A 24,348-nucleotide genomic window follows, 5' to 3' on the forward strand; every position below is an offset into this window, starting at 1 on the left:
CAAGGCCCGGGAGGTCCGCCCGGGGATAAGGGGGGCGTGTAATAATGAAGTTTTGGGCGTTTTTTGGCCTATTTTTTCGTTCTTTTTTTAAAGTCGAAATCTGGTGATTTTATTTCGCAAGTTAAAATAAATTATTTTATATTGTCGCAATTGTAATACAATTTCCAACAAATGGACACTTTTATTTTGAAAATCGGCCGAAAAAATGAACGTGAATGAAACGATGAATTCTGAGGTCGTTAGAGACACTTCTGGGAGGTTAAACAATATCACTAATTTTAAGGCGCTTATTCGGCTTTTTATGTCTCACGGTGAAAGAGTTATTTTTAGTTACAGAGTCTGGTTCTGAATATATTTTCCTAAAAGTTCATTTTCTTCATTTTAAGATTTTCTTCATTTTAAGATTCACGTAATACCTGCAGTTGATGAGGTTGGGCTTAGATTTCAAATGGCTTTTCTGGTTATTGTTCAATTTCTGTATATTGTAGCAGGATGGTTGTTGTTTTGTGTTTTCTGTTCACCTTTCAAAAAGACAATGTATCGGGTGTTGAACTTTTATTAGATCAAATAATTTCTGTAATCATTTTATTGTCATTTTGTTTTTGTATGTGATGGATTTTGTCGACTTTTGCGTAAACACTAAAGTCTGAGCTTAGTTGCCATCAAACAGTTGTTATCAGATTAAAGAAAACGGTTAATTAAATGGCAATGATTATTCTCATTTTAGGATAAATACTAGCTTCCAAAGAATTGTACAACATTAAATAATCGATGGTCTTATCGAGCTTTTATTGAGAATCGTGCTTGCAAATATATTTGGTTAAATCGTGTGCGGCTGTTCAAACTCGTCAATGTTAGTGTAGTGTAACCTCTACACTAGTGTAGTGTGTAAACTGGCGCAAATGTTCAAGAAATCGAAAAGAAATTTTCGTCAAAGAGTCGCGACAAGTGATTCTGACGCGGAAAAGAATCACATTGGATTCTACCGGAGCCGAAAGAGCAAAAGAAACACAAAATACCCAAATCTTCCTTCGTGCTGACTGCTGATTTTCGTCCACGAAGAAGGTAATACGTTTTCGCGACTTAGAATACCGGTTTATCGTGTAAGTACCTGTTATCGAACAGCACCTATTATCGGACGTTTTGTTTTGGTTCTGTATGCACATGCGCAAAAGTGCGCATGACGTCACATTGATAAACAAATGGTCGCACATGAAGTCCATGAGCTACTTGCCTACTTAGCTTGAAACAAATGCGCCGAAAACAGGTTAAAGGAATGCATTTATTGTTATTTACACTGTTTGTGTGTTTTTTGCTATTACTTTTTGAATGCATTTATCAAAACGTGCATTTACACACCAAAAAGCATATTTCCGTTTGCAATTTTGATTGCAGCAGGCGCAGATTATTTCGCCGAGTCCGGGTCACATGATAGTCATGTGACTTTGTATTGAGGTATTTCACGATCCGCATTTTAGACTGCCTCCAAACCGGATGTCCGCCATTTTGGAGGCTAAACAAAGAAAATTGCATTGCTTCATAATACTTAACGAAAAAATTTGAAAATCTCCGTAGTTCCGTTCAATATGTTGTGAAAAAGCATTAAATTTGACAAAGAAGATGTCATACACTGCAGATACATTAATTAAAGTAAAGGATACAACTTCATACAGAGAGAAATTGTCTGCATTGGAGGCGGCCAGGTACGATGATAAATTAAAACTGATTGACGGTTGTGACCCATATCAAATTGAATCGAAGAAATGGTCTACTGATGTTGGTTTATTGCCACCTGTGCAGTACTATGATGTCCAACACTACCTTCTATACACAACCAGTGCCTACACCAAGGAGGATCTGCAGGCATACAAAGGTCTGGATGCCTACAATCAGTTTATTAATGGTTGGGTCCGAGAGCGATGTGCCATTGTATGTGGAGGAAATACTGTAGTAAGTGCAAAAGTTATGCATTCACAGAGACTGAGTGAGACTCCACTTAGACCATGGCTAATCTGCTCAAAAGATGGAAAAATTCTTGGGGCTCACTGTAACTGCATGGCTGGATTGGGTGAGGCATGTACCCATATAGCTGCGCTTCTCTATGCGATTGAAGCAACTGTTAAAATTCGTGATTCGAAAACAGTAACAGAGGAAAAGGCATATTGGTTGCTGCCATCTGCCCTGAAGAAGGTATCGTACAAAGAAATTAAAGATATAGATTTCACGGCAGCAAAGACAGCAAAGCGAAATTTCAGGAGCGCACTAGAGGAGGAAGCATGTGACACAGTCACCCTTAAGACACCAATTCCTAGAACGCCAGTTCCTAGAACTCCAGCATCAAAAGTACGGGACAACAAAGTTCCAGAAGCTTCTGATGAAGATATTGACCAGTTGTTAAAAACTCTTGCAGAAGCTGGGTCAAAAGCAGCAATTTTGTCAATCACTGAACCTTACTGTGATAAGTTTGTGCCAAAGGCAATATCGCAGGACTTTCCAGCAGTTCTATCGGACTTGAAAAATGACAAATGCTTGGAAATGAATTACTTTGAATTGGTTGAACATTGCAAACAAATGAACTTGAAATGTTCTAAGGAGCAAAGCTGTGCTGTTGAATTTGCTACCAGAGAACAGCGGAACAACAAGCTATGGCACCAATTTAGAGCCGGTCGGATAACAGCATCGCGGGCAAGGCAGGTTTGTGTAACAAGTAAAGCTGCTCCATCACAAAGCCTCATAAAGAGCATTTGTTATCCAGGTGTTACCAATGTGGAAACTCCAGCCATCAAATGGGGTAAAGATAATGAATCTGTAGCCAAGGAACAGTTCATTTCTGCTATGGAAGCCCTGCATGACAATTTTCGAGTGGAGGATGTTGGTTTAGTGATATCAGAGGACAAGCAGTTTATTGGTGCGTCACCGGACGGCATTGTGACCTGTGACTGCTGTGGCCAGGCTACGCTAGAAATTAAATGCCCCTATAGTTGTCGAGACAATGTTTTACAAGATTTGGATTACTTGGTTGTGAATGATTGCGTGAAAACTTTAAAAAAGGATCACGACTACTTCTACCAGATACAGACTCAGTTGGGCTGCACTGGCATGGAGCGGGCATACTTTGTTGTATGGACGGCAGTGGATATTCATGTGGAAGAAATTGAATTTTGTCAGGTCACATGGGACAAAATATGTGCAGAATCTGAGATTTTGTTCAAGACTGCCATTCTCCCAGAGTTAGTTGGAAAGTTTTATTCCAGACCCTCCAAAGTCTTGCAATCTACATCTTTAAATACCACTGTCAACAACAATGACAACAGCAAAAATGTGGCTGAAGACGAATCTTTCTGCTACTGTGAACAGGGGGAGTTTGGGACCATGATATGTTGTGACAACAATGCGTGTTCCATAGGTTGGTTCCACTACCCGTGTGTTAACGTAGAGAGTAAACCGAACGGAAAATGGTATTGTCCTGACTGTAGGAAACTTCAGCAATTCAGTCGGTGCGGCAAGAAAAGGAAATGTACAGTGTAAAATAATTGTATAGAAACTGTTGCTTGAAAAGAAGCTTATGTGATTTTTATTTAATGATGCCTAAAATGTTGCAAGTTCCAAACATTGTTAATATTTAAAGTTTACTGAAAGTGTAAATTTGTAAAAAATATTTTGCTATGTTTTAATATAGCAAATGTGAAATATGTTCACTGCATATTTATATTCTTGGGAGTTAAGCAGCAATGAGCAGATTGTAACAGTATATTTTTATTTGAATTCATTGGTTTGTTGTTTCAAAGTTGTTTGTGTCACATTAAATCTTATTAATTGATACCAGGTTTTGAATTCTAATGTGTTGCGTTCTGAGAAAACTGGGCATAATGCATGTGCGTAAAGTGTCGTCCCAGATTAGCCTGTGCAGTCAGCACCAGCAAATCAGAGACAACACTTTCCGCCAATATTGGTTTTTGCTGAGACTATTTAAACGAAAAATGTCAAAAGCGAAAGTGTTGTCCCTGATTAGCCTGTGTGGACTGCACAGGCTAATCTGGGATGACACTTTACGCACATGCATTATGCGACTCGTATATAGTAAATCATGGTACATTTGTACATAAACAAGTTAATGTTTGTATAAAATTCATAACAATTAAGTACGCTTTATGTTCATAGTTTATAATTTTATTTGACCAGGTTTTGTGTAATTATTTCATAAGCAAACAATAATGAACATCCCATTATACTGCCAGTTCTTTGCAAACAATAATAAACATGCACTTATTTTACACTGCTAGTCTTTGTTCATTATTTATTGCGCTTTTAGTCAAAGTTCACAATTGATTCACACAAATTAACAAGGCCACATGCAACAGTTGCAACTTTGTCCATTACACACCTTCCTTCAATATCTTTGTTCATGAGAAATGATATTGGCACAGAACCATTCAAGATAGAGTACTTTTGTCTGACACTTCCGATCACCCTCTCAACATGGATTCTTGAATGTGCAAGTTTCCTAGTAGATTCCACGTCAAGAGGTGAAAGTTGATCTTTTCCTTTTGTGAATGCTGGAATCTTCACCTCTGCAGACACCATTCCTACGCTTTCAGCAATATTGAATCCCCGGTCAGCTAGCACTAGGTCCCCTGGCAGCAATTTATCTAAAAACCCACAGTTTTCAGTAATGTACTTGTCGCTTACACGACCACCCCATCCGTTAGAAAGATATGAGACAGTTCCTTGAGGTGTGATGCCTATTAAATATTTAACTGTATGATGATGCTTGTACGATGACCACGTTTCAGCACGTGCAGTTAGTCCACTGGGTTTTTCGCAAAAAACTTCAAAACAATCAATGATGACTGTGCATTTTTTTGCAAAATTCTTTCTAAATTCCATTGGCATAGTCTTTTTTAAAGGCTCCTTTTCCGGCCATCTGATGAGCCTTGAAAGTCTTTTATACAAAGTTGATATACAACTTGTAAACAGTCTCGACACAGTCGGCTGGGTAGTGTCGAACTCGTAGGCTAAGAATACATTGGACATGTTTAGTCGAAGTTTAACAAGAGTTAATATGAACATCTTAAACTTCCCCATAACAAAGCTTGAAGGAAGAAAGTCTTTAATATGTTCGAAGAGTATAGTCAGGGTAAAGAAATCCGGCAGTCCAGTGAAATGTTTTACTTTCTCGTTGTTATCTGCAAAGTAATCAATTTCATATCGAGTCGTGTAACCATTCAATCGCCGTTTCAGTTCCATGTTTTCAACTCGAAGTTGCTGAAGCTCATCCTGCATCGCAGTCATAAGCTCTAAGCCTATGTCTGTTTGACATGAAATTCCAGTGTCAGTAACTGCTGGTTCAGGGAGTTCTTCATTCTCTGAACACAGGTTTACATCCCGGTTTTCAAATGCTGAAGCTGACAGTAGTCTTTTTCGTTGGCGAGCATACCTGTCAGGACAAGGCTGCTTTCTCTTTAGACCAAGGTTAACAGTCGGGGCCCAGTCAGGATTTAGTTGGTCATACAAATTAGATTTCTTTCCTGAAAAAAAGACAACTTTTAATAAGGCTCACTTCTTGGTAAAAAGTAAAAACAGTCGACAATAGTAACAATTTAACTGATACACTTGACGAAAGTCAAATTATAACTTCCTAACAAGATGAGCGTTGGCTTTCTGACAGTTATTTATGATTAGTCTCCACTACAGATCGTCGCTAGACTTAAGGTTAATTTTGATATTATTCAATTCCGAGTTTTTTATTCGGACTAATAGTCTAATTTTAGAGTTGTCCAGATGTTTACCTGTTATGAAATGCGAAGAGCACACACGAACGTTGTTTTCGTTCTTGTTCTCGAAGCTCTGACCAATATTTGCCAGCCATGTTCGCCGACGAAGTCTGCAAAGTTCTTCATGCTTTTCTCCTTGAGTTGTTGTTATTGCCGGAAGCCGATAAAATTCAAGGTCATGCTCTCTATCTTTTCTATTAACACAGCCAAAAATAGAACACTTGACGACCATTTTACGTATTCGTTCTATATTTAACTCTTCTTTATACAAAATAATTCTCCGTGACGGAACAGGGTGTTTGCCTATCCAAATCGAGGCCTTCAAAATGGCCGCCGGATATTTGATGACGTCACGTGAAATACCTCAATATACTGGAGTAGTATTTATGAAGTGTCGGGTAATAGGTCATGTTTACATCGGCCGCCATTTTGTTTTGTCTGCTAGAGGTGACAATAATCAGGGAATCATTGTTATAAATTCTTGAAGGTAGTTTGCTGGAAAACTTTACAGATAAATCATTCAATGATTGAACTGTTAGTCATTTGTTAAAACAAAATGTTTTTGTCATTTTAAGTGTTTCAATTTTAAGGTAATTTAACGTAAATTCTTAGGTGTTCGATAACTGGTTCGTCCACCATATATATACATGTAGGTAGGTAAACAAACCAAGCGCTTGCTGGCTCTCCGGTCGTAGTTCGAAATAGGTCTGCATAGACACAGCAGTTACGGAATGTACCTGAAAATAAGCAGTGTAACATGTCCGCATAATAGGATATTTATGGTCAAAAAGTAAAAAAATATCCCCGACTTTCAATCTTGGTTAAATACTTATGATCATGTTTTTTCCTTGTGACACCTTCTTTCTTCTTCTCCTTCTTCTTCTTCTATTATAATAATGGCTATGTTCAATACATATACATTATAGCCATGCGTGGGGGGTTAAAAAGAAATAGATTGATAGGTTTCCCAAGTTACTTAATCCACTCAGGAAAATCCTATCGACAGTGATAAAAAAGATGCAAAACCTAACACCTTAAGCCCTTAAGACTTAAATATATACATATACAACTGTGCATGTGGTGAGAATATTAGTCAAGTTAAAACCAGGATAAAAGCAGAAACATGTGATATAAGGAAGGAACACTGATGTAGACAGCACTGATTTAAATCCAGCGATCGTATCAGCGCTGACTACATAGATGAAAGTGTGTTCCATTGTACAACTGTTCTTGGAAAGAAAGAAAATTTGTGGTAATCAGCTGTACTTGGTGGTATTTGGTATGCCATGTGATGGTGATGGCGTGAGTGTCTAATGTATGGAGTGAGATAGTGAAGGGGATTGACGCCAACATGATTATGTACTATTTTATAGAACAAAATGAGTCTAGCTTGTTGTCTTCTTAATTGCAATGTATTCCAATTCAAATCCTTAATTATATTTTGTGACCGTGCCCTGTGTCTTGCTGTAATTATGCGTTACAAATTTGTCAGCTTGACGCTGAACATTTTCAATTTTATCAATATCTTTCTGATGGTAAGGGTCCCACACACTAGAGCAATATTCCAAGGATGGTCTAACAATGCTGTTATATGCCGCTGCCTTAGTTTCCATTTTAGAAGAATGAATGTTTCGTTTTAAGAATCCTAAGCTCTGGCTTGCTTTACTAATTTTATTTACGTGAGATGACCAGTTTAAAGTTGAGCTTACTTCAACGCCTTGTGTGCGGCTTTAAATAAATTGGATTATAAAGAGAACATTTAATATTCTCTTTAATACAATGGCATAATTGTTACACATATTTTTTCTAATTTAGCGGTATCTATTACAGTTGCATGCGAACGATATTACATGCTAACTTTCGTACAGTAGTGGTTTATCATTTGCATGCCATTGTTACTACATTGTACAAAATGTATGTGATACTTATTACAATAATGTGAATGTGATAGTATTACGTTCCCGCACTATAGCAGATTTTAAATATGCAAACAAATCTAAAGGTGCATGCAAGGTCATCATATTGAAATAATTTGTTATGACTTGAATAATCTAAAAAATGTGTACATTTCATCAAAAGGTTGAGTCCTCATAATGTAGTGTTTGTTGTAAGTTGAAATCTGTAAAATATTGTTTTTTTTAGTTATTGCTCAAAATATAAAGTCCTCATACTGCAGGGCTCTCGCTAGGTTAGGTTGAAATTTTCTTTTGCCACACATTAACGCCTTATTTTGCCACTTTAAAAAAATATGAGCCTTTTAGTTATATTTATGGCTGGAAATCTATAAAGAAAAAAATATATTTTTATGTTTTTTTTTGAAAACTTCAATTGTAAATTTTTAGGTCCCATTTTGGAAAAATATATACTTTTTTCAATTTGGAATTGGGCTGAATACAAGACACGATTTTTAACGAAAAAAAAAATGAATTTCAATTCTTTAAGACAAAAGTAAAATAAAACCATATGATTGTGATTTTTTTGTACAGGTGTATTAGTATCTTACAAAAAATGTAATTAAACCAGTAATGTTTAGTATCTTTTTTCACTTCCTTGTAAATATTCAGCAATTTAATGTTGTATCAAATGTATACTTTGTTACAAATTTATATACATATATATATATATATATATATATTAAATCATTTAAAATCTCATTTAACATCAGCTATTCCAAAACCGACCTGTACACGAGTCCCTTATTTATTGGCAATTTGCTAGTGCCAGGAAAACAGCTATATTTTAGCAGAGGTTACCTCTTCCCATTTTCTTATTCTTGAGTGCCATATTAATGATTCATTTAAATTTGCAGAAGCATATTTAAATAGCACAACTTGTCAAGGCAATTAATCAAGGAATCATCTATGAACAATTTCAATGTCTAATGGCTCCTAACTTTCCATTTAAATTTTTAACTTTGCATGACCTGTAAATGGGGCAAACAATGCCAGAGACTGCTCTTTTGGCCTCAACATACAATTGACTTAAAGCGCCAGTTGTTTTTACAAATTGAAAGATTTTATCACCACTTTTCTCAAACTTTCGCATTTGGTGCCAATTGCGAATGACAGTGGGAGCCCTGATGCTGTAGGAGTTTGTTTGTTTTGAGTTGGATTCTGTAAAACATGTAAGTCCTCAAAAGGTTAAGTCCTCGTATTGTTGGAGTATATGGAGAGTCTTTATGAGTGGTATCAGCAAAGAAATTGTGTTAGTCAACAAATTATAGTCCTCATATTCACTTCAATATGAGTTCAAGTATGTAGGAGTTGTTGTAAACTGAAGTCTGTAAAGCATCCGTTTTACTCCTCCAAATGTAGTCCTCATATTGTGGGAATTGTTTTGTAGTGAATTATGCAAAATTCTTGTGTTAGTACTCAAAAGTTAAAGTCCTTATATTGTAGGAGGTGTTGTAACTTAAAGTATGTAACACACATACCTTAGTTACCTTAGCATTCTTGATTGAAATGCATAAAAAAGTGTGTAAGTATCTGAACATTATACCGGTCAGCTGCGAACACTCAATTTAAGATTGACCATCACTGTTTAGCCTTTAGCAACAAGTAGGCTTTGTTTCACATTACAAGTAGCATAAATGATTTGTATCCAGTTCAAAGCCCATGCCCCTCTGGACCCATCCATTAAAAAAGGTGTCTGGTGTATGTGTGGGTGTTGAATCATTGAACCTAAGCCACAGCATGTTCTCACAATCTTTTGTTTTCTTTTTCATTATTCATGTTTAAGATACACACGCGACATTACACAAACCTATGGCCCTGTCATCAAAGTTTCAGGGGCAAAGGGTATGTTTCAACACTAGGGTAGCGGAAAAGGGACTAGGGCCAACTAAATTTAAATTGTTTTCTTTCCACGCTACGTTTAAAGTATCATATAAAAGACGTAAATACAATTACAGAGAACATAGTTTCGAAATTGTAAAGACGCAATATGATCATTGACTATGATGTATAGTGATCTGATTTGTTTTCATGATTGTAAAATAACAATGTTTCTATGATATATACTAGTAAATTATGCAAAAACTGGTCAGATAGTCGAAAATTCTCACTGCTCAGATGCAACTTTTATAATTTTAAGTGTGTTATGCCTCTTTCTTTCTTATCATGCAATCTCCAAAAAAAATCTTTAATTAAGTGACTGATTTGGTATATTTTTTATTTAATGACAAAAATCTGCAGTGGCATAAATAAGACATAAGAAATATTTTTTTAGCTGTATCTAATCAGTGCACCTGAGATAGCTATTACCTGGCCATGCAATAGTTATAACGTTTGCATGCGATTTATTAAGATTGCATGTAATAAGTAATCAATAATGACATATATTTAAACATTGGTTAAATTGGGTTACGGAAAAAAAAGTAATGACTTAGTTTTCAGGCAGTGCTGCTTTGTTTTATTATGGCCTGCTCCTTAATTATTTTATAACAAAAAAAATATTCATGTTTACATTTTAACTTGGCTGAAAAATCTGGCAGATGTACAATTCTGTATACTTTTGTGTACATTCGGTTTGTTGGGAAAGCCTTCCTGACCAGAAATTCCCTTGAAGTTGATGTCAAAGCAATGAAAGCGTTATTGGATATTGGAGTCATTGGATATACTGTCTGTAAAGACGACACATTATTTAATCTCTTGAAAAGGTTTTTTGATTCATAAATGACTTTTAAAACTGTTGAATTTTATGTTATTGTAAATGGTGCCGTCTGGGTTTTGGAAAATTTGTTCAGTTTGATGTTGAGGAGACTGGTACATGTACATTACAGGGTTCTAAGATGTCAATTTTCTGAAGACATTTATTCTAGATGTACCCAGCTCGATATTTGCTTCACATATCAATTGCCATTGCTTTCCATAAATGGAAGTGGGAGGCTTTAAGCCATGTCTCTATGGCTGTATATATGTCCCAAAATTGGGATAAGTTCTATTTGACAGCATCATTAAGTGATGATGCAGGGCCCTTACTTCACTTTGGGTGATTGGGACTGGGGCCCTTAGAAGGGAGAATTTCGCGTCGTTTTGGGCAAAAAGGGAATTTTAGAAGATCTTTTCACCAACTTTTCAACACTTAAAAAAGCTATATGTTAATGTAATTTGCATAAATATACATAAAATCAAAGGTCAATAGTACGATACCAGCTGGCAACATAGGTATAAAAGTATTTTAAAAAATTAGGAGGGGGAATTTTTAGCTGAAAAAGGGGACAAAAGTATAATATTTTAAGGGGGAAATGGGGTTCCAAAAACGAGGGCCCTGTGGTAACATGTTGTTTGGTGTGTTTAAGCATGTTCCATCACCACTTATATGTCACCACTTATTTAAAGTCTTAAAGCATTTTTTTTTAAATTTAAACGCAAATTTTAATATTACCTTTTGAAATGAAAGAGACTGAGTGTGAGTTTTAAGAGCGAATTTGTTACACGAGTTTTATGAATAAATTTGCTTTCTTAATTATAAAAGAAACAACATCCATGGCAATACACATTTTGATCGAGCTATGTTGTAACTGAAAATCATAATATTTTTAAAATACATACTGTGTTAGTATAAAAACTTAAAACTGTAAGTAATCTGTAGGTTGTTTTTGATATGTTTGATAATGTTTTTCAAGGTTTATATAGAAAAATAGTTTTAAAAAACACAATAAAATATGATCTTAAATAAATTATAAAACAAAAATTCCCTCCCTTGTCTCATTTTGTTTGTTGAAAAAGTGCCTGAAAAACAACTTCATTTTTAGCTCATCTATTTTTTGAACAAAAAATATGAGCTATTGTCATCACCTTGGCGTTGGCGTTGGCGTCCGGTTAAGTTTTGCGTTTAGGTCCACTTTTCTCAGAAAGTATCAATGCTATTGCATTCAAACTTGGTACACTTACTTACTATCATGAGGGGACTGGGCAGGCAAAGTTAGATTACTCTGGGGTGCATTTTGACAGAATTATGTGCCCTTTTTATACTTAGAAAATTGAAAATTTTGGTTAAGTTTTGCGTTTAGGTCCACTTTTCTCAGTGAGTATCAATGCTATTGCATTCAAACTTGTTACACTTACTTACTATCATGAGAGAACTGGGCAGGCAAAGTTAGATAACTCTGGCATGCATTTTGACAGAATTATGTGCCCTTTTTATACTTAGAAAACTGAAAATTTTGGTTAAGTTTTGTGTTTAGGTCCATTTTATTCCTCAAGCATCAAAGCTATTGCTTTCATACTTGCAACACTTACTAACTTTCATAAGGGGACTGTGCAGGCAAAGTAATGTAACTCTGACTGGCATTTTGACAGAATTATGTGCCCTTTTTATACTTAGAAAATTGAAAATTTGATTAAGTTTTGTGTTTAGGTCCACTTTATTCCTACAGTATCAAAGCTATTGCTTTCATACTTGCAACACTTATTAACTATCATAAGGGGACTGTGCAGGCAAAGTTATGTAACTCTGACTGGCATTTGGACGGAATTATGGGCCCTTTATACTTAGAAAATTGAAAATTTGGTTAAGATTTATGTTTTGGTCCACTTTACCCCTAAAGTATCATAGATATTGCTTTCATACTTGGAACACTCACAAACTATCATAAGGGTACAGTAAAAGGACAAGTTGCATAACTCTGGTTGTCATTGTTACGGAATTATGGCCCTTTTTTGACTTAGTAACTTTTAATATATGGTTAAATTTTGTGTTTCAATCCACTTTACTTCTTAAGTATCAAGGCTATTGCTTTCAAACTTCAAATACTTTCATGCTATCATGAGGTTACTGTACCTGGCAAGTTGAATTTTACCTTGACCTTTGAATGACCTTGACTCTCAAGGTCAAATTATTAAATTTTGCTAAAATTGCCATAACTTTTTTATTTATGATTAGATTTGATTGATACTTTGACCAAACTACTCTTACCTGACATACCACAATAGACTCCACCCAAACCGTCCCCCGTGCCCTCCCCCCCCTCCCCCCTCCCGCCCCCCCTATTTTTTTTTTTTAAGATCATCTCACAAATGACCACCACACCCTCACACTATACCCCCCCCCCACCCCCCCCCACCCCACCCCCCCCACCCCAATTTTTTTTTTTTTTTTTTTTTTTTTAAGATCATCTCACAAATTACCACCACACCCTCACACTATACCCCACCCCCCCCCCCCAATTTTTTTTTTTAAACGGTTATGTTTGAAATACCGTCCAACCATCGCACCCAAAAAATCCCCCCCCCCCCCATCGCCCTTCCCCCCATCCCCCCCCCCCCCGCCCTGCCCCCGATTTTTTTTTTCGCTTTTTGGAAGTTAATGTAATAAATGTCCACAACCCCACACTATACACCCCTCTTCACTCCACCCCTCCCTCCTTTGTGATTGAAAATGAGAGTCCCTTCACCTTTAAAAAGAAAATAGATGAGCGGTCTGCACCCGCAAGGCGGTGCTCTTGTTAGCTTTAGCTATCGAGTGCATACAAAATAGCTATCATGCGTGCAACAAGTAATATTGTGTTAACACAATTATTACATGTACTATCGGGTTCTATTAATCCACATAATACCTACAGTCAGTGACCTCTACAATAGGTTTGTATAGGTACCTGAAATATTAAAAATGTGTGCCTGGCCTCTAAAGGTGCTTGTTAAGTCATCATATTGAATGATCTCAAACAATACAAATATGTGTATATTTTATCAAAAGGTTTAGTCCTCGTATTGCATGAGTTTGTTGTGAGTTGAAATCTGTAAATTATTGGTATTGGGATTATTCCTCAAAATGTAAAGTCCTCACACAGTAGGAGTTTGTTGTGAGTTTGATTCTGTAAAACATTTGTTTGTCCTCAAAAGGTACATGTAGTCCTCTTATTGTATGAGTAAATTGAGAGTTGCAGGGCTTTTTTTCCTTCTTTGCAATTGGCCGTGGACGGACATTTCACAATTTTGACACGGCCAATTCACAAACCTGACATGGCCGTGAATATTTACAAAAACGGCCGTTTTAAATCGTGAAAAACGGACTTTTTGTGCTCAAAACTGTCAAAAACGGCCATTTCGGAACAGAAATATAAGTTTCATAACCTCGTTTTTAATTCCGAATTCGCGAAAAACTTAACTCGCGTTACCGATGTTTGCTTGTTTTAATCGATTTTAAAGTGTTGTATAACCGGTGAAACCGGCGTAAATAGTAAAAGCTCTGCCCAGCAACGTCACTATAAACAAGAAATATCTTTTAAAAAGATATACGGCGTTGATTGTGGTCGATGTTTATGAACGATCAAAAGTTATCTTTATGAGATAAAAAGTAGCGGATGCCTTTTTCTGCGCAGTTCTTAGCTACATCATAAGCAAATCAATTACGGGGTGTTGCGCCAGATTTCGTGGCTTATTTTGCTTTATGTGATATTATTACTCAGATATCTATATTTACAGAATAGAAAAACACAAGAAACATGAAAATAAACGATTGCATATAGGTCAGCCGGCAATACTCGAATCTTATTTAATTGCATAATTATAGTATAGTGAATTATTGTGCTCATGCTTAATAAACTGGTCTAAATGGATAAATATTTCTAATTATTTTTATCAAAATTGGTCCTTATCATGCAAATGTTAAAACCATATTAAAAATCGATGATTGACATACCACAATAATATCGCCGAATATCTTTATTTAGTATCTTTCTGATCAAAACAGACTTCAAGTGCACAAAGTTTACGAGACGGCGTTTATATAAAGATTTCTGCAACTGACCGCAATCTGACCTTGATACCTTGCGGATTGGAATGCAATGCATTACAGTAAGTACGTTATTGTCAGTAAGACCGGTGTACCACAATGATCGCAACCCCTTCTGCGAACTCCGGTGATGAACTGTATATAAACTTTGACTTTCACAAATGGCCGGGAGTTGACCCGAAACCTCGCGGGTTGAAATGCAATGCAAGTAAGTACTAAATATGACAACATAGCTACTAGTATAAACGCTTTTGCGCTGGTAATTCTCTGAAAATAAAAGGTGAACGCACAAACTGTATTTATGTCGAAAATTGATTGTAAAACTGTTCTATCTATTGAGCCTTTTCATTAGAGATAAAATTGTTTCATGCAGTAAAACAGTGTTACAAAGACGCGGATATGTTTCCAATGTTATGGTGTTATACTCAAATCAGCCAATGGAATAAATGAAGTGTATTCATTCGTACCTAGCCGCGGGAAATTTTATTTGAGTATTATTGGACACTTACAAAGGTCAAGTCAGGGTGAAAAGCTGGCTTATTCAGCTAACGCCGAAAAATGGCGACGCCGAACGCTCTCTACTACACGAAGAAAATTAAAAAAAACGCAAAATAATCCCGATTTATTTAAATTTGGGATAACAGTAAAGAAACAAAAGCTTTCTACAGAAGGGTAAGATTTGAAACATGCACATTGATAACATTATAAGGAAAGTCATTTGATAAAAGTGAAAGTATCTGCCGCGGCTTATGTATTGATGGAAGCTAGTCAAAACGGCCCCTAGTCAAAACGTCCCCTAGTATTGATTACCGAGACTTGTTATTCGTATCTGTTTACGATTGGAAATCTTGGTTAAAGTACATGTAATAATGTGGTTTTTTCATATATATTTTTTTCATTTAAATGCATATTCATGACACATATTCATGATTCAAACTTTGTATGTAGTCTATTTATGCTTTGTGAAAAAATGTGAAAAATAAAATAACTTGTTTACATTTCTTACAAAAGTACTGTTTTTCAATGTATACCTAATGTTTCAGATCAAATGACAACCTCCCAGGGAGATCATCATGCACTGGCAAGGGTCAGGCTCACAGAACATGAAAATTATCATGAAGAAGGAATTTTCCTCTTCAGATATTGAAAGAATTATTGACATTTTCAAGAGTAAAAAGAACAGAGTTCTAAAGCTGTCAAGTCCAGAACATGTCTGAGTTATGTGCCCTTGAAATGTTCTATGTTTATAAATGTTATTCCTGTGGTAAAGAATTGTTGGGACCAGGTATTTTAGTTGCATTTGGTACATGAATAATTTTTTGCAAATCAGATATATGTATATGTGTTGTTATTGTATCAAATACAGTATTCATAGAAGGAAAATATGCCTTTATTGCATTATTTAAGGAAATTTTGATAATATTCAAGTGTTTAACATGCTTTAGCTATGCTAATGCATTGAACTTTGAATTTCACAATTTAAAGAAGTTCGCGACTCGTTTTTTCACAATTTTAAGAAGTTTCGCGACTCAATTTTTCACAATTTTGAAAAGTTCGCGACTCAATTTTTCACAATTTTGACAAGTTCGCGACTCATTTTTTCACAAAGTGAGGGGCCAGGGCCGCTTCACAAAGTCAGGAAAAAAAGCCCTGAGTTGTTATAAGTTGTTTTCTGCAAAGCTATTGTGTTAGTTAAGAGATTGTAGCCCTCATATTGTAGCAATTTAATCTGAGTTGAAGTCAGTAAGACATCTGTTTTATTCAACAAAATGCAGTCCTTGTATTGCGAGAGATGTAGTGAGTTGACATCTGTTAAGCATTCACTTACTCCCCAAAATGTAGTCCTCACATTGTAGGAGTTGTTTTGAAGTGAATGATGCAAACCTCTTGTGTAAGTACTCAAAAGGTAAAGTCCTAACATTGTAGGATATTTTGTAACTTGAAAATGTAGCAAACATACCTTATCTTAACATTCTTGTTAGATCAATACTGCAAACAAACAATATTTTAATTGTGTAAGTATCTAAACATTATACTGGTCAGCTGCGAACACATTTCCCTTTTGCAACAGTCCCAACATGTTTATATGTTACCCTCATCTCTTAAGTTACGAATGACAATCACGGTTAAGTAAGTTTAGAATTGATTAAAATAGGCAGCGTAATTGGGAATGATGGATAATTTTAACATGTACAGCATACTTTTAACAAAATACTGCCCCAACACATCTCTAAATAACTGTTCTGTTTCTTAATGTATCAGATCTGTATTCATCCAGATCGAATTCATTTGTAAAATGATAATCTTGCAGTATTTAACAGTCATGTGACTTTTATACTATATGGTATTATTAGATGCATTTGACTATTTGGAATAGCAAAACACCCCACATGTCAAGAATTTATTCCGACATACTTGCAGTTTTTATTGCCATTATATAAAGTTTAAAATTATTGATTTATAGCGTGACATAACAGTGTGTTTTTTCATCCAAACTGGGGCTGGTATTCTGCAACATTCTAAATAGAAAAAAGGATAAATTTTTCCCAAATGTGACCTAAAAATTCCAAAATGAAAGGTTTAAAAAATATATTTAATTTTCGAATTCAACATTTATCCTATTAAAGGGGCCTGTTCACGTTTGGGTAAATTGACAAAATTGAAAAAAGTTGTTTCAGATTCACAAATTTTCGTTTTGGTTATGATATTTGTGAGAAAACAGTACATGTGTAATTCTGAACATTTACCATGCTCTTAAATAGTCATTATATGCATCTTTTGATGGTTTAAAAACCTGAAAATTATAAAGCATTGCAACGTGAAACAAATTAATAGTTCAGAGAGTTCTGTTGTTGTTGTTATATTCTGTGAAACTACGAGGAATGGTTATATAAAGTATAAAATGAATCCGACATTGTATAAAGGATTGCCGAGAGGTTTAAATGGGAGACTTTTTACTCCAAGACTCAGGGGTCAGTGGTTTGAGCCCTGCGGAGGGTTACCTTTTTTTGCATTTTAAAATTTTATTCTTGATTTTTCCTGGATAACTTAAGATCAAATGTTTACATTTATCAATATTAAGAATTTAGTGACAAACTTCAAAACATGCCAAAATCTGTGAAAAGGCCCTTTTAAGCCTCAAAAAGGCATCCTCACAGTTGAGGTGTGTAGGGTTATAGTATGTAAAACAATTGTAAAACAAAAGTCCTATAGTATAGTTGTTTTGACAAAAATTAAGTAAAAAATATCCTGACTGTCAAGTTCTATAATTTGTTTAATTGTCTGAGCTTTTGTGACTTGAATAATATGTAAAACATATTATTTGTCATTGGAAAAAAGTTCTCATGGTAGGAGTTGGTTGAAAGCAATAAATGTGTGAAATCAAGCCAAGGTGATGAAACCTTTGTAAATGAATACATTAAAAAAATACTTTGAGCCTGCAGAAAATCTTTTCAATTAGCCTGCAGATAAGCTTTTCAAGGATCATGTAGATAAGCTTGTCAAACTCATTTGTAAATACACTTTAAAACAAAATTGAGGCATGATTAATTGAATTAAAATATTAATAATGTCAAGAAGCAAAGTTTTAATCAAACATAATTTGATTCATTTAACATGAACATTTTGGACAAACAAAATAGAGAAGTTTGCTTGTTTTGAATAAATTATATTTGTGTAGAATAATATTTTTACTTGCACCTACTACTTATACATGTAAAAAAGTTAGAGAAACACAAACAAAGAGCAGACCCTGAAAACAACTACCTTTAAAATGTACTATTTGCTGTTTTTTGCAGAACCCCTAATGTTCAATTCTATTTGAAGCATCCTAAGTTTGTGTACATGCTGATGAGCCACTCAAGCTGAAACTTATTTTAGACTCTTAAGTTGATGGTACTAGTATAACCGGGTGCAGGATCAACGGGGTTTTAAGGGGATTACATATGGGGTAGACATAATATAAACACACAGTTAACAACTTTATTTTTGCAAATATCTCAAGTTTTAAAAATAAATTTGCAAAAATCTTTAGGTCATAACAGACAGTTTCAAACCTATTTATTTTAGCTTGCTTGCATTGAAAGCCTCAGACTCCTTAAAATGCCGTTTCCCAAATGCTGAGTCCGTTTCCTGGACTAGAACCACTACTTGGTGTCTTTATGGGAGATTTAAAAAACGCTTCCACTGTGGGTATTGAACGCGTGACCTCTCGGCGGACAGGCATCCATTACACCTCATATATGTGATATCCATGGAAAAGTGAAGTTTTTAGTATAAATTGGAGTTTGTTGTTACATGAATTCTGAGAAACACGTGGGCTAGTCATCAAAATGTATAGTCCTCATTATGTAGGACCTTGTGAGCTTATTAATAATTTCCATGCAACATTTGCATTCGTTCTCAAAAAGTGGAAACCTCTGTTTTAAGGAGTTTTTGTGTGTGTAAACTTTTCAAAAACTTGTTAATCCTCAATTGTTAAATCATGTCCATTGTAAACCGGTTTCAACACCATATGAGTTTAATTGACCGTAGAAAGACAAACCAAGATGTTTTCATCTTGGGCCTGGTTGCTTGTTTTCAGAAGTTCGTTTTTTTTCGGGTTCAAAGCAATGCAGGGCAAGGAGATTAAACTGCAGGGCGATTAGATTTTGGGCCTTCTTGCCACGCAGGGTGAGTGGATCTGGAACAGTGATTTTTAGCTCATCTATTTTTTGAAAAAAAAATATGAGCTATTGTCATCACCTTGGTGTCGGCGTTGGCGTTGGCGTCGGCGTCCGGTTAAGTTTTGCGTTTAGGTCCACTTTTCTCAGAAAGTATCAATGCTATTGCATTCAAACTTGGTACACTTACTTACTATCATGAGGGGACTGGGCAGGCAAAGTTAGATAACTCTAACGTGCATTATGACAGAATTATGTGCCCTTTTTATACTTAAAAAATTGAAAATTTTGGTTAAGTTTTGCGTTTAGTTCCACTTTTCTCAGTAAGTATCAATGCTATTGCATTCAAACTTGGTACACTTACTTACTATCATGAGGGGACTGGGCAGGCAAAGTTAGATAACTCTGGCATGCATTTTGACAGAATTATGTGCCCTTTTTATACTTAGAAAATTGACAATTTTGGTTAAGTTTTGTGTTTAGGTTCATTTTATTCCTTAAGCATCAAAGCTATTGCTTTCATACTTGCAACACTTACTAACTATCATAAGGGGACTGTGCAGGCAAAGTAATGTAACTCTGACTGGCATTTTGACAGAATTATGTGCCCTTTTTATACTTAGAAAATTGAAAATTTGATTAAGTTTTGTGTTTAGGTCCACTTTATTCCTACAGTATCAAAGCTATTGCTTTCATACTTGCAAGATTTATGAACTATCATAAGGGGACGGTGCAGGCAAAGTTATGTAACTCTGACTGGCATTTGGACGGAATTATGGGCCCTTTATACTTAGAAAATTGAAAATTTGGTTAAGATTTATGTTTTGGTCCACTTTACCCCTAAAGTATCATAGATATTGCTTTCATACTTGGAACACTCACAAACTATCATAAGGGTACAGTAAAAGGACAAGTTGCATAACTCTGGTTGTCATTGTTACGGAATTATGGCCCTTTTTTGACTTAGTAACTTTTAATATATGGTTAAATTTTGTGTTTCGATCCACTCGAAGTATCAAGGCTATTGCTTTCAAACTTCAAATACTTACATGCTATCATGAGGTTACTGTACCTGGCAACTTGAATTTTACTTTGACCTTTGAATGACCTTGACTCTCAAGGTCAAATTATTAAATTTTGCTAAAATTGCCATAACTTCTTTATTTATGATTAGATTTGATTGATACTTTGATGAAACTACTCTTACCTGACCCTCCCCCCCCCCCTCCCCCCCTCCCCCCTCCCCCCCCCCCCTAATTTATTTTTTTTAAGATCATCTCACAAATGACCACCACACCCTCACACTATACCCCCACCCCACCCCCCCACCCCACCCCCCCCCCCAATTTTTTTTTTTGATTTTTTTTTTTTTTTTTTTTTTTTTTAAGATCATCTCACAAATTATCACCACACCCTCACACTATACCCCCCCCCCCCCATTTTTTTTTTTAAACGGTTATGTTTGAAATACCGTCCAACCATCGCACCCAAACCCCCCCCCCCCCCCCACCGATTTTTTTTTTTTTTTTTTTTTTTTTTCGCTTTTTTGGAAGATAATGTAATAAATGTCCACAACCCCACACTATACACCCCCTCTTCACTCCACTCCTCCCTTCTTTGTGATTGAAAATGCGAGTCCCTTCACCTTTAAAAAGAAAATAGATGAGCGGTCTGCACCCGCAAGGCGGTGCTCTTGTTTATTTATTTTTGTTACAGCCTGTGCCATTTAGATTGGGAAAATTAGCGCGATAAACCATGAAATTGGGAAAAATAGCGCGATAAACCATGAAATTGGGAAAAATTGTAAATATGATTATAAGAACAGAATTAAAATTATTGAAGTATGTTTGACAGCATTTTTATATTATAAAGTGCTAATTTAATGTGTTCTTACAATGAAGTCGATGTTAAGTTAATATCCTTCCCACATGCATATTGAACTTGCAATAATCTATATAGATTCTTGATTATACCATTTAATCATAACCTCTTTAACAGTAAGAATTTAATTCAGTATTTTTTTAATTAAATATCATATGGTGAAAACATGAACAAATATTTAAAAAAAAACGCTTTAGTGGTATTGCTATGTCAATGATGTATTAAATGGAGTTAAACTAATTTATTTCATTTCTTTACCTTTCAACATCTTGCACTTGACATCCTCCGTTAAATGCTATTTCGGTAAACTGTAAAGCGTGACAAACATAATAAAGCAGAATATGCATATGAATCTGATTATACACAGAATTACTAACATATAAATTATATCATGTTTGTCTCTTTCCATTTTCGAACGATACTCATCTTTAGGTAGACTTATGCCAATTTCCCAACACTGATTTCCGTGATGCACATTCACTGTGAAGATTTCTAATAGATATTTGTTGTTTTTATCTCAAACGTTGTATTTTGCGTTAATGGACACACGCATTAAATTATTCCGTAATAACCATATGATATCCGTTTTTAATTTGAATGTCATTAATCATTTTCGCCGCTCATCGCAAATTTCTCCTCTGCTTGCCGCCATCTTGGACGTGTGTAAAATAACAGGCGTTTACAATCGGGATACATCAACTCTCGTCGGTATCCTCCGCAATAGTGAGAGAGATGTGGATAGTAACGTAAAATTGTATTCGGCTAAATTCGCGAACAATACGTAAGTTAGTTGTCGTTCGGCGACGACTCGACAAGCTCGATCGGCACTCGTTCGAAAATTATTGATAAATTACATTTTAATCTTATTGGCTTTATGAGGAAAATTTTGTCTTTTTTGGGGAAATTTTAATCAATTTTTGGGAAAAGACGTCATTTTTTGCAATTGGGAAGCAGCCGACTATCGGCTGTAATTTTGGGCAAAAAAATAAATGCTGGAATAATGTGTAGATGCCTACCATGTTTATTTTTTTGTGAGTTGAAACATATGTTTGCAATGTCGAACAAGTTCAAATGTTTTATAATTATATTGTGAAAGTTTGTACATATTTTGTGTTCCAGCCCTAAGGTTGTGATTGATTTTGTTTTTAATTAAAATCTAAAATTAGTGTGTTGTACATTGATTTCTGTTAAACAAGAGTGTAAGTTATCAGAAAGGAAAGTCCTCATATTGTTGGAGTTTGTTGTGTTAAAGGGAAAGTCCTCATATTGTTTGAGATTGTTGTATATAATATTATGTAAAACAAGTGTGTAAGTCATCCAAAATGAAAGTCCTCATATTGTTGGAGTTTGATGTATGTTGAATTATGAAAAAACTAATGTGAACGTTATCAAAAGTTAAAGTCCTCATATTGCTTGAGATTGTTGTGTGTTGAATAATGTTAAAAAAGCGTGTAAGTAATCAAAAGGGACAGTGCTCATATTGATTGAGTTTGTTGTATGTTGAATTATGAAAAAACATGTTAAGTTATCAAATGGTAAAGTCCTCATATTGTTGGAGTTTGTTGTGTATTGACTAATGTAAAACAAAATGTGTAAGAAATCAAAAGGGACAGTCCTCACAGTTCATGATTGTTGGTGAGTTCTAGTATGTAAAACAATTGTGAAACAAAGTCCTCCTATACTATAGTGTTTTTTTTAATTATATTAAAAGTATCCTGAAAGTGATATTCCTTAATTTGTTTAATTGTCAGAGTATTTGTGACTTGAATAATATGATAAATATTTTTATGTCATTGGAAAAAATCCTCAATGTAGGAGTTGGTTGAAAGCAATAAATGTTTGAAATCAAACCAAGGTAATGATTACCATTTGTAAATAAATAAATTTAAAAATACTCTGAGCCTGCAGATAAGCTTTTTCCAACTCATTTGAAAATGCACTATAAAACAAAAATTTAGGCATGAAAAATGGATTTAAAATATTGATAATGCTAAGAAGCAAAGTTCACATTTAACCAGTCTTCACGCTAACTATAAGCCTGACAGCCCGGGACTGGGTAAATGTTAATCGGGCTACTAGAAATTAATAATTTATATAGTTGGGCTATTGGATTTTTTGTCTGTTTCTAATAAAGCATCATATGCCGGGCTAGTGGTTGAAATATATTACCGTGAAGACTGCATTTAACATATATTATCTCATTTAACATGACAATTTTGGACAAATACCCTGATATAGAGAAATTTGCATGTTTTAACTCTGAAAACAGCTACCTATTTAATTTACCTTTTGCTGTTTTACAGAGCGTCCAAAGGTTCACCTGACCACCACAACTCTTTTCGGAGTGTCTGAAGTTCGTGTACGTGCTAGGAAGCCACTTACAATGAAACTGGGCATTACCGGTTCTCCAACTCCCATTGTCATCTGGGCTAAAGAAGGAAAACCCATTCCAAGGGTAATTATCTATTAGTATTTAAATCTTTGGGACCAGTTTAGTGTTTTCAATTATATTAAACCAGTAACCCATTCAATATGTTTAACCATTTCAGAGTGAAACAAAGGTAATTGTACATGTTCTTACCTAAACGGTTTATAAATAATACTTAATCCACTGACTTTCTAATTAAAATGTGTTTTTTGTAAGTAAAACGTATCCTTCATCGTTGTACATGTATGACATGCACTTCACATAAAATAATATTAATTATATGATGCCCGTTGTTAATGCTATGGTTACTTGTCATTTCTGCTAAGCTTCGTTATTTCTTTTATTGTCTGCCATCTTAGAAGCACATTTTTTTGTGCAGCGCCATGTAAAATCGTATACAACCCGCCAAAGTTCGCGACAACTCGAGAAGCTCCATTGACGTTGGAATCATTCTCGGATTTTTTATATTTTCTTCAGTGTTCTTATGTCGGGTTGATAATGATACATTATTTGACAAGAATTACCTTTTATTTCCGGAAATATCAGGAACCATTAATCAAGAAATAATGTTGTTTTGAAAACTGCAAAGGGGTTGCAATCTTAGGAAGCAAAAAAATATTGGACAGTAAGTCTGGCGCTCATGCATTTCACTTTTGGCTTTTTGAAATATTTGTCGGCAATTTCCAACGGCCAGACGGGCATTTACCATGTCTAGGCTCTAGTTCTCAACTAACCATCAAATATTAACAATTTGCAAACCTATCTTTACTTCCATTAGCTCCAACACATGTTATTGTTAGTCAAATGTATTTTGGTTGACTTATATTGTAGGCTCGCACCTCATTACTATACTACACTAGAGCTCCCC

General features: G+C 35.1%; 1 protein-coding gene and 1 long non-coding RNA gene across 3 annotated transcripts; one reads left to right on the top strand and one right to left on the bottom strand.

Annotated features, from left to right (window-relative positions):
• Positions 1-875: 875 nt before the first annotated feature.
• Positions 876-24,348, top strand: LOC127880033 (uncharacterized). The gene is made up of 3 exons (XR_008049387.1): positions 876-1,065; positions 23,356-23,507; positions 24,312-24,348. It is a non-coding gene; the product is annotated as an uncharacterized LOC127880033 (long non-coding RNA).
• Positions 4,149-6,068, bottom strand: LOC127880028 (uncharacterized). Of its 2 annotated transcripts, none has more exons than XM_052427241.1 (2): positions 5,853-6,068; positions 4,149-5,528 (listed from the first exon to the last, which is right to left on the bottom strand). In XM_052427241.1, exons 1-2 carry the CDS (start codon positions 6,004-6,006, stop codon positions 4,309-4,311), a joined length of 1,374 nt encoding a protein of 457 aa, XP_052283201.1. In that variant the 5' UTR covers positions 6,007-6,068; the 3' UTR covers positions 4,149-4,308. The 2 variants fall into 2 exon arrangements, with proteins under 2 accessions (XP_052283201.1, XP_052283200.1); XM_052427240.1 differs by having other exon boundaries at positions 5,790-6,068.

Source organism: Dreissena polymorpha, chromosome 4 (genome assembly GCF_020536995.1).
Source record: "Dreissena polymorpha isolate Duluth1 chromosome 4, UMN_Dpol_1.0, whole genome shotgun sequence".
NCBI classification, from domain to species: domain Eukaryota; kingdom Metazoa; phylum Mollusca; class Bivalvia; order Myida; family Dreissenidae; genus Dreissena; species Dreissena polymorpha.